This window comes from Tetrao urogallus, assembly GCF_951394365.1.
Source record: "Tetrao urogallus genome assembly, chromosome: 12".
Classification (NCBI taxonomy): Eukaryota; Metazoa; Chordata; class Aves; order Galliformes; family Phasianidae; genus Tetrao; species Tetrao urogallus.
In genome coordinates, this window is record NC_136825.1 from 18,294,929 (window position 1) to 18,306,115 (window position 11,187).

At 58.8% G+C, this 11,187-nt stretch overlaps 2 protein-coding genes across 2 annotated transcripts; one reads left to right on the plus strand and one right to left on the minus strand.

The window, feature by feature from the left end:
- Nucleotides 1-1,608: 1,608 nt before the first annotated feature.
- On the plus strand, nt 1,609-4,912 carry LOC306951115 (C-signal-like; the record flags this gene model as incomplete). Its single annotated transcript, XM_079541533.1, has 6 exons — nt 1,609-1,785; nt 3,036-3,087; nt 3,221-3,408; nt 3,503-3,661; nt 3,760-3,870; nt 4,799-4,912. The coding sequence occupies 6 exons, from the start codon at nt 1,609-1,611 to the stop codon at nt 4,910-4,912; spliced, it is 801 nt and encodes a 266-aa protein (XP_079397659.1).
- Nucleotides 4,913-6,069: 1,157 nt separating this feature from the next.
- On the minus strand, nt 6,070-8,504 carry IL34 (interleukin 34; the record flags this gene model as incomplete). The annotated part of the gene is made up of 6 exons (XM_079541448.1): nt 6,070-6,089; nt 6,169-6,301; nt 7,440-7,613; nt 7,722-7,799; nt 8,273-8,376; nt 8,477-8,504. The coding sequence occupies 6 exons, from the start codon at nt 8,502-8,504 to the stop codon at nt 6,070-6,072; spliced, it is 537 nt and encodes a 178-aa protein (XP_079397574.1).
- Between the last annotated feature and the right edge of the window lie 2,683 nt (nt 8,505-11,187).

Consider the following 11,187-nt stretch of genomic DNA (forward strand, 5'->3'; position numbering starts at 1 on the left):
CTCTCTTTCTCTCCTTCCTCTTTCCCTTCTCCTCTCCTCTTCTCCTTTTCCTCTTCTCCTCCTATTCTCCTCCTCTTCTCCTCTTCTTCTCCTTCTCTTCTCATCCTCTTCTCCTCCTCTTCTCCTCCTCTTCTCCTTCTCTTCTTCTTCTCCTTCTCTTCTTCCCTTTTCCCCTCTTTCTCATTTTCACTTTTTCTCCATTTCTTTCTCCTTATCCTTTTCTCTTTTTTTCTTTCTCTCATTTCTTTCTCCATTTCTTTTCCTTCCTTCCTTCCTTCCTTCCTTCCTTCCTTCCTTCCTTCCTTCCTTCCTTCCTTCCTTCCTTCCTTCCTTCCTTCCTTCCTTCCTTCCTTCCTTCCCTCCTTCTCATTTTCACTCCTTTTCTCCAATTCTTTCTCCCTCTTTCTCTTTTTTCTCCTTTTTTCTTTCTCTTCTTCCGCTTTCTCATTTTTTCTCTTTCCGTCCTCAATTTTTCTTCCTTCTCTTTTTCTTTCTCCCTTTTCCTCTTTTTTCCCCCTATTTCTTCCCCTATTTCCCTCTCCTTTCCCCCTCCTGCTTTCTCTTCCTCTCCCTTCCTTCTCCCCCCATCCCATTTCCCTTTACCCCCCCCCAGCACAGGACCCCATCCATCCCCACTGTGGCCAGGACCGGGGCAGGAGCAGCGCCAGGAGCGGGGTGTCCCCGCCGTCCCCATGTCCCCATCCTGCACACCTCATTTTGGGGCTGGGGCAGCGGGGGGAGCACAGCCCATCCTGTCCCCCCCCCCATTGTACATAGCTCACCTGTGTGTCGCATCGCCCGTCCCCGCCATAGGAATAATGTAGTCCTCCCCGGCCCCTTATTGTGACCAGAGATACTGATGATGACAAGTGACAAATGTTTGGGGTTGGGGGGGGGGGGGTGGGGGAGGAAGGGGGTCGGGTGGTGGGGTGGGGGTGAGGGGGGGGGGTCTCCTTCGCATTTTGTACAGAGAACAAAAAAAATTCCTTTCGGGGGGGGGTGGGGGGAAGGGGGGGGAAAAAAAAAGGAGGAAAAAAAAAAAAAAATGAGAAAAAAAAAAAAATTGTCTTTTGACCGAAGTAACTTTTCTGGTGCTGTTGTTCATTTGTTCCTTTTTTTTTTTTTTTTTTTTTTTAATTATTTTTTTTTAATTTATTTCCCCCCCCCTGCTGTGCTCCCGCCTCTGCCGCTGCTTCCCCCTTCCCTCGGCCACGTTTCTTTCTTTCACTTCCCCCCACCCCCCTCTTTTTGTTCTTTAATTTTTAATTCTTTTTTTTTTTTGTGGTAATTCCCCCCCCCCCCAGCCTCCCCCCCAGTTTCCCACCCAGCCCTTGATTTCAATAGTCACTGCTACAAGTAACGAATGCACTGTGAAGATTCCAGTATTAATAAAGGTTGTACTGTAATTAAGAGCCTTGCCCATGGTGGTCTATGAGGACTGGAGGGTCGTGGTCCCCCTATGGTTGAACCCAACAGCGTTGCTGGGCGGTTGCAGCAAGAGGAACGGTGGGGGGTGGGATCCCATCGCAACGTGACATCTCTGCTCCCTGCCCGGGGTTTTGACATCGTCACCAGCACCGCCCCGATAATTACGGGCTTGATTTCCCAATGGTGTGGAGGTGGCTGCCCTGCCCAAGCCATTGCAGCATGGAGGGGCCGAGCGCCCGCAGCGTCTTGGTGACGGGCTGCGATGGGGGCATGGGGCTGGAGCTGCTCAAACGCTTCCTGGAGCTGCCCACCCCACCGCAGTGGCTCTTTGCAGCCTGCACCGACCTCGATGGGAAGGTGAGGACAGGGGGGTCCCCGCGTTGGGGACGAAAGGGTGGCAGGAGAGCCACCATCTGCAAGTGCTGCTGCCCTGTGACATGGGCTTGGGTGGGGTTGGGAAGGGGAGGGTGGAAGGGGAGGTGATGTGGGTTTGGGGTTTTGTTTGCGTTTTGTATAGAGAATCTTCAGTTTGGTGTCCTGGGGGAGGGGGGTCCTGTGATGGTGGCAACATCCATAGCAGTTCTGGGGACAACGGTTTTGGACGTGGTGACTTTGGAGGTGGTGATTTTGGAGGTGATGGTTTTGGAGGTGATGGTTTTGGGAAGTGGTGGTTTTGGAGGTGGTGGATTTGGAGGTGGTGGATTTGGAGGTGGTGGTTTTGGAGGTGGTGGATTTGGAGGTGGTGGTTTTGGAGGTGGTGGTTTGGGAGGTGGTGGTTTGGGAGGTGGTGGTTTTGGAGGTGGTGGATTTGGAGGTGGTGGATTTGGGAGGTGGTTTGGGAGGTGGTTTTGGAGGTGGTGGATTTGGGAGGTGGTGGATTTGGAGGTGGTGGTTTTGGAGGTGGTGGTTTGGGAGGTGGTGGTTTGGGAGGTGGTGGATTTGGGAGGTGGTTTGGGAGGTGGTGGATTTGGAGGTGGTGGATTTGGAGGTGGTGGATTTGGGAGGTGGTGGTTTTGGAGGTGGTGGTTTTGGAGGTGATGGATTTGGAGGTGGTGGATTTGGGAGGTGGTTTGGGAGGTGGTTTTGGAGGTGGTGGATTTGGGAGGTGGTGGATTTGGAGGTGGTGGTTTTGGAGGTGGTGGTTTGGGAGGTGGTGGTTTGGGAGGTGGTGGATTTGGGAGGTGGTTTGGGAGGTGGTGGATTTGGAGGTGGTGGATTTGGAGGTGGTGGATTTGGGAGGTGGTGGTTTTGGAGGTGGTGGTTTTGGAGGTGATGGATTTGGAGGTGGTGGATTTGGGAGGTGGTTTGGGAGGTGGTTTTGGAGGTGGTGGATTTGGGAGGTGGTGGATTTGGAGGTGGTGGATTTGGAGGTGGTGGATTTGGGAGGTGGTGGTTTTGGAGGTGGTGGTTTTGGAGGTGGTGGTTTGGGAGGTGGTGGTTTGGGAGGTGGTGGATTTGGAGGTGGTGGTTTTGTCAGTGGGAGCTACGGAGCAGCAGGGACTGACCCCTAGTATCTCCCCTGTGCTCATCCCCTGGGTTGTGTCACCGACTTGCTGCATGGGCATGGGGCTGCCCCCCACTCCATGAGCCTCCTTTTCTCCCTTCAGGCTCTCAATGAGATGGCTTTGTGCAACCCCAGCGTTGTGATCCTGCCTCTAGGTAGGTGCACCCTGCGGAAAGTGTGACTGAGTCAAGAGCAGCCCTTCCTTTGGGACCAGATGGCTGACCAAGAGCCACCTCAAAGCATCCCGCATCCGGCACAGCCCCCAGCATGTCCCCATGTCCCACACAGATACGACAGACCCCAGCAGCATCCAGGCTGCAGTGGGCAGGGTGCAGGAGGAGCTGCACGGTTCTGGCCTCAACCTCCTGATCAACAGCGCCGGGGCCAGGCGTCGCAGCACTCTGGCCACTGAGACAGCTGAAAACATGGCCCTCATCTACGCCACCAACACCATCGGGCCCCTGCAGATCAGCCAGGTAGGTGCACCCATAGGTGCACATGCCAGGCTATGTGCACCCCTACCCCAAAGGATGAGGACGGGGATGGGGTGGTGATGCCCGTACCCCGCAGGCGTTCATGCCTCTGCTGAAGGAAGCTGCAGAGGCACACGGTGGGCAGGGGTTGAGCTGTGGCAGAGCAGCCATCATCAACATCTCCAGCGTCCTGGGCTCCATCGAGGTGGTGGAGGCGTGGGCTGAGAGGCAGGACGTGTCCTACCGCTGCAGCAAGGTATGTGTGGGGTGAGGGTTGGGGGTCACCCTCTTTGGAGTCCCACCTTTGGCCGCAGTGGTGCCTTTCCGTGCTGGTGATGGTGGCGTCCCCCCTAGGCTGCTCTCAACATGCTCACCAAATGCCTGGCTCTGGAGTATGGTGACAGCGGGATCCTCTGCGTGTCTGTGGATCCTGGCTGTGTGGTACCGCCACCAGGAGATGGGATGGTGAGTGATGGGGCAGATGTGGAGGCCACCACCGTCTTGGTTTGATAATGTCTCCATGGGCATCTCATCCCCATTGACATCCTACCCATTGATACGTCCCCTTTCCATGGACATCCCTTCCCAGTGGGCATCTGCACCCTTGGGCATTCTACTCATGGATATTCTACCTGCTGATGTCTCTCCCTACAGACATCCTACCCATAGATATCTCCCCATAGACATCCTAGCCCTTCACATCTCTCCCCATGGACATCCTACCCATTGATATCCCTCCCCATGGACATCCTAGCCATTCATCTCTCTCCTCATGGACATCCTACCCACTACTCTGTGTGGCATACCTCCTAGGGACAACCTTACCCATAGATATCCCTCCCATGGGTATCTGTCCCCATGGACATCCCTTTCCCCATGGACATTCTACCCATGGACACCCCTCTCCATGGAAGTCCATCCCATTAATGCTCCTCCTATGGGCAAACCTTCCCTACGAACACCCACCCTAAGGACGCCCTTCCCCACAGATGTTCCTCCTATGGGCACCTCTTCCCCACAGCCACCCATCCCCAGAGGCATCCCACAGAACCCGCCTGGTTCACATGGGTGCTGTGCCACACTTCTCAGCTCTCGCCCCAAATCCTCCAATTTCTGGCATTATTTTCCCATTTCCATCAGAGCCTGCGTGTCAGCAGAGGGCACCCCAGCCCCACGCTCAGCGCTACATCACAAACACAAGGGGAAGCAGCACCTTAGGGCTTCCCCACCCCACAGCGGTGCCCAGTGCTGGTGAGACCAGAGACCCAATGTGTGGAGGGACCGATGGATTATTAATTATACACCATTAATTGAATTTTCCAATAAAAGATTGTCAGGAGTGAGAGTCCTTTCTCATGTCCTGAGGGCTCACCCCGTATCCTTGACTCCACAGGGACCGGTGACGTTGGAAGAGAGCACCCAAGGCGTCCTGCAAGTCCTCGCCAACCTCTCCACCAACAGCAATGGCACCTTCTGGGACTGGAAGGGACAGAGGCTGCCATGGTGACCACAGCATCCATGTCCCCAGCTGCTGAGCTCAATAAAAGATGCTGATGGCCGCAGACAGGCTTGTTTGATGGAGTCAGGAAGCCCTATATGATGGAGCCGCCAAGCTGGCAAAGGGTTGGACTTGGAAAGGGATGGCCATGAGGATGAATGTCCATGGGGAAGGGATGTGCAGGGTGAGGGGTGTCCACGGGGAAGGATGTCCATGGGTGGGATGTCCAGGGATGTCCATGGGGAGGTGTATATGGGCAGGGATATTCACGGGGATGGTTGTCCAAGGTGAGGGATGTCCATGGAGGGATACGGATGGTGAGAAATGTCCATGGGGAAGGATAGCTACTGGGAAGGGTGTCCATGGGGGTTGACGTTCAGGGAGAGGGATGTCTGTGGGGAGGGATGTCCAATACATACGGCAAGGGATGCCCATGGGGATGAGCATCCATAGGAAAGGATGTACATGGGAGGGATGTCCATAATAGGATGGCCATGGGGAGGAAGTCCTTGGGGAAGGATGCTTATTCTATAGGGCAAACACAGACATCAGGCTGGATGGAGCCACCCACTGCTCAGAGCAGGAGCCCTGAAACCACAGCCCTCAGGCATCCCACAGCCCTCACCCACTGATCCCAGCTCCCCTCATCAGGCATCCTGCCTGCCTGGCGCTGATGATGGTTTGTTCTCTGCTGTTCCCACCAGCAAACATTCTTCCCACTCCAGCATCTGTGAGGTTGCTTTTATTTTCAGCAGTCCCAGCTCGGGGGCGCGTGAGCATCCTCCCATAGCAAGTCAGGAGACGCAGAGACATCTCAAGAGGTTTCTCGGAGAATCGTGAGGCCAACTATTTGCCACTGGGATGCTCTGGGAAAGCTGGGGTCACGGCAAGACACGGAGATAGCCAACATCTGGTCCATCTGGAGTTATATATCCGAATTTCCTTCGAAAAGCCAAAGGGAGGGGAAAGGCTCGCCGAACGACGCGGCAGGCGTGATGGCTCTGCTTCTCGTTATTGCAGTTAAGATTCGAGCGCTAGGACGTTACTTGGTGCTTAATGAAAGCCGAGGGAGTGGGAATTAAAAAATTGTACAAAAGAAAAGGGAGCCGGCACTGCCATCACCCCCCACGTGTGCCTTCATCCTCATCCTCCTCAATGGGTCGGCGTTAAGTGGAGTCCCACCGACCTGGGCAGAAGAGACGGAGGTCACAAGAGGAAAGGGACCACGGAGACCCCCGCCCCTGCTGTCCCTCCCCAGCACTCACAGTGTGCCCCGAAGAGCATCCGCAGGATCTTGATGCAGTTGTCCAGCAGCGCTTTGGGGCGCACGGCCTTGAGGCGGCTATCGCTGCTGTGCAGCTGCTTCACCAGGTCAGCCACCACCGCATCCACGTCGCTCTGCGGGGACATGGGATGTGGCACTGCCACGTCGTCGATGGGGGCAAAGAGTTTGGGGTGCTGCATTGGTCAGGAGTTGAACCCACATGACAGAGGAGGATTCTATCACTGAACAAGCAATGCCAGAATGCGGGGCTCCCCACACTGGCTGGCTCCCACCCAGGCAGCGTGTCCCATAAAAAGACCTCCAATATCACCCAAGCCCAACCGTCCTCCTACCAACAATATTTCCCCACCAAACCCTGGGCCAACAACCGGCCGGGGGAACTCCAGTGCACACAGCTCCTGTTCCAAGCTCTCAGTGCATCACAGCACCCATTTCCCTCTCAGGTTCCATGCTCTCAGTGCATCACAGCACCCATTTCCCCCCGCCTGAGAACCAGCTTGGTGAAGAGAGGCTGTCATTAGGCTTCAGAGTTATCAGGGTCCATTAGAACTCGCAGTCACCGCGTGGGTAGGGCTGCGCACAGCAGGGCTGACCCCCAGCACTGCGACCCACTGCCACCAACACCCCACGGCTTGGGGTAAAAAGGGACACTCTGGGTCTCTCTGCTCAATCCAGAGGAGGGGGCAAAAAAGAGTTTGCTTTCCTCTGCATTGGCCGGGAATCGAACCCGGGCCTCCCGCGTGGCAGGCGAGAATTCTACCACTGAACCACCAATGCCAGATGTTTGGGGCTCTGCAGTGCTCACCCACAGGTTTTGTTGCACTGCAGCAGAGCTGGGATGGGGTGGCAGCAGTGGGGCAGGCACTGCTGGGACAGGAGGGGACACCCACCTCTGTGGCTAAGCAGGTGCTGTCATTAGGTTTCAGAGTTAACACAAAAAGCTGGCAAGGGCAAAGAGGGGCAAAGAGGATGGTTCCCCCATGGCCTGGGGAACGCAGAGAGAGGCTGTCAAAGAACGAGGGGGGAAGGGGCCAAGAAAGAAGGCTGCAAAAGCTTTACAACACTGCATTGGCCGGGAATCGAACCCGGGCCTCCCGCGTGGCAGGCGAGAATTCTACCACTGAACCACCAATGCCAGATGTGGAGCTCCCCCCTGGCACTGCCTGACGGCCCCACATCTGGAGTCGACCTCACTGCAGGGCTGTGCGGGGTGAGGTGCACCCACATCCCCCTGCCCACACCATCCCCTACCTGCCGGTACCCACTGTACTCCATGCCCAGGGCATCCAAAAGCTGGCTCAGCTCCTGCATGTACCCATGGGACGGGTGCTTCTCCGGCAGCACCTCGAGGATGTGCAGCACTGCCTGGGAACAGGCGTGGAACCACAGGTAGCGCAGGGATGCCTCTGATACCTTTTTGTCACGCTGTGGGAGAAAGGGGGATGTGGTGTTGGGTGAGACCCTGGTGGCCGGAGACCCCCACCTCCCCTCCCTGCCCCCCACTGCCACTGAGTGTCCCCGACGTGAGCTCACCAGGCGGGTGACGTTGGCCATCCGCAGCACCTCCTCGTGCTGCACTCGGAGAGTGTAGTCAATGGGGAAGTAGTGCTTCTGGAGAGGTGGAGAGGAGTGTGAGGGCCACCAGCGTCCCCATATCTGTGCCACCAGGGTCCCCATATCTGTGCCACCAGTGTCCCACCAGCAGTGCCACCAGGGTTCCTCCAGCAGTGCCTCCAGCATCTCCATATCTATGCTACCAGGGTCCCTAGCTGTGTCACCGTATCTGTGCCGATTGAATCCCTATATCTGCATCACCAGGGTCCCTACACCTGTGTCACCAGGATCCTCATATCTGTGCCACTAGTGCCCCACTAACTGTGCCACCAATGTCCCACCAGCTGGGTCACCAGTGTCCCACCAACTGTGCCACCAAGGTCTCCACAACTGTGCCCACAGCGGGCACCCTGCTTTGGGGGCCGCCCCATAGGGTCACCAGAAAGTTGCTCTGACTGCACACCCCAGTTCTGGGCACGGGGAACTTGGGGACATGTGGCAGGGTGGCAGGGCAGGGGACAGGGCCGTACCATGTACTGCAGGCGCATCTCATACCGCAGCTTGTCCTGCAGCAGTCGGGCGAGCTCACATTCCCCCAGCGCAGCCACCTCCAGCCCCAACACGGCCAGGACACCTGCAGAGCAGCAACACCCCATGGGGACCCCTCCATGGGGACATCCGTTGCCCACCCTCTCCAGGGGTGTCCCCCCCCCCTCCCAGTGATGTGTACTCACACAGGACGGCCGCGCAGCGCTGGTACATGGTGACCAGCTGTGGAGCCTACATGTTTGATGGGTGCAGGTGGCCTCCTGGGTGCTTGAGATAGGCTGATAAGGAATGGTGCTCTGCGGTGGCCCCCGACGGCTGTCCCCTGCCATAGGGGGGGGTCAGGCCCCCTCCCCGGCCGCCACAGCTGGGTTGTCCTGTGGGGAGGTGGTGCGTCCTTGGGATATCACAAGGAATGGGACAGTTCCATACAAGGTCCCTTGGGTGTGGGGTGGGAGCTGGGGGGGGAAGAGCCCCAGCTGCAGCCTCCAGGACCCCAGGCGGGGTCACACGGTGATAGCACTGCACAGTGTCCCTCACAAATAGAGGGGTGGTGTCCCCATGGTCAGATGAAGGGGGACACACCACGTCCCCAAGCAAAGAGACCACACAGCATCCCCATCCAAAGGAGGGGCACATCCCTGCACCACATCCCCACCCGGATAGGGCCAGGCTGTGTCCCCAGGCAGTGCCCTCTGCTAGGTCCCCATGTGTCACATCCCTGGGCCATGTCCCCAAGCAGAAATCATGCCATGTTCCTACACAGCATCCCTATGCAGCACCCTGTGCCTTGTCCCTGTGTCCTGTGTCAGGTTTCCACGCCTTGTCCCCACTCAGCGTCCCCATTCCCACTGTCCCCTTACGGCGTCCCCGTTTGAGGGCTGTGCCGTGTCCCCATGCCGTGTCCCTGTGCCATACCTCAGTGTCACACTGCCATGCAGTGTTTGGTGCCATGCCCCCCCACGGGCGCGTCCCCAGCATCCCCCCACGCAGTGCACTCCACCAAGCGGTGGCCATACCGCTTCCCCACGCAGCATCCCGCTCCTTTATCCCACGCGGGGGGCCGCGCCGTGTCCCCACGCGGTGTCACATTCCCAGGTGAGGGCTGTGCCACGTCCCTTATGCCAATGTCCCCGTACGGGGGCCACACCGTGTCCCCGGGCAGCGGCGCCCACGCGATGCCCCGTCCCCACGCAGCGTCCCCGTGCCGTCTCCATGCGCAATGTCCCCACGTGGTGGCCGCGCAGTGTCCCTCGCCCTCCAACCCCCTTCCTCCTCGTCCCGCCGCCCCACTCGCGGTGCCCCGCGGACCCACCTGGCTCCGCGCTCCGGGCCGTCTCCCCGCGGGCGGTGGCGGCGACGACGGGGCCGGGAGGCGGGCGGGGGGCGGGCGGGGCGGCGGCGGGGCCGGGCCGGGAGCGGGGAGCGGCGGCAGGGGCGTGTAGTGTTGGGTTGGGGGTGGGGGCACGGAGAGAACCGCTTGGGTGCCCCCCCCCAGCCCGCGGGGTGAGCGCAGAAACCGACGGTGCCCCCGAACCCCCGCCGGCACCTCGGGGATGCTCGGCCGCCGCTGCCCTGGGTGGGCTCGGATGGGCTCGGATGGACGGCACAGCCCACGCGGGATGTCCCGAAGGTCTCCCACTGTTCAAAGGGGCGCACGTCGATCTGAGCCCACCCCCCATCCCAAAGCCTTTAGGACAGTTGGCGCAGGGCCGCCCGGGGCGCGGGGGGGGAGGAAGGAGGCACCGAACTCAGGTCAGCGCTCCCAGGGAAAGGCGTGGGAAGGAATGCGCGGCCGCCCGCGAGCAGCGCTGGGATTCCCCTGGCACCACGTCAGGGCCACGGCGGATTTGCTGCCGAGCAGCCCCGGGCACAGCCCCCGCGTCCCCTTCCGGCACCGCGAGCTGGGCTGCAGGAGAGGAGGAAGGACCCCGGTCCGCTATCCAGAGGGATTTCACCAGCATCCGCGGCGGGCTGGGAGAAAGCCGTCCGACTGCATCCCCTGCCCGCCGCTGGCACTGCCCCGAGGCGAACCGCCGGCAGCCCCGGGCGGCGCTGCCCAGCACCGACGGCGTCTCTGGGCGCAGAGGCTGGCGGGGAGAACGCGCAGCAAACCACCTCCCGTTTAGAAAGCCTGGATGCACGACGGCCTCCGGGCAGGGTAAGCAGCGGTGTGGAGGGTGCTGGGGGTGAAGGGTGCAGCGCTGCCTCGTCCCGTGCCCCCCATCCTTAAGCAGGAGGCCAAGAAGGGCACCAAGGATGGGGCAAGAAAGCCCCCAGCCCGCCTGCATCCCCGGGTCAGCACAGCTGCCGTGGAGGAGCGAGCCCCGGAGCCAGACTAGTTAAAAAACAGGCTTTTATTCTTCGTGTGCTACTCGGTCACAGCTTGGAGACACTGCTCTTGCCAAAGTTATTATGAAACAAATCAAGTCCCAGACTCAGGCCTTGCTCTTCCCCGCCCCCAAGAGACAACATTGTACAAAACTCTTATTTACAGAGAAAACAGTCAAAAATGGTGAATCCAAAACTCGCTCAGAAGGCAACACTGGGGACATGCATGGCAGCGCAGCCTCCCCCAGCCTCACGTCCCCCAGGCTGCTCCCAGGGCTGGTGGAACCCCACACCTCTCCCCACCGACCACTGAATGGAACCCAGCAGCTTTCCATCAGGCCCAAGATGTTTCCTTTACCAAAAAGATGGGGAGAACCCAGCTGGTCCTGCAGGTCTCAGCCCGATCCGCCCTCAGGACAAGCCACCCTTGGCCTCATTCGGCCTTAAGGGTGAATGACACTGAGGAGCTGATCCAGGGATCAGCCGAGGGGTCAAACCACATCCTCCCCTGGGCATTTCCCAAGAGAGATTCTCTCTGGCTGGAACCCAGGACAGCACGAGCCTTCAC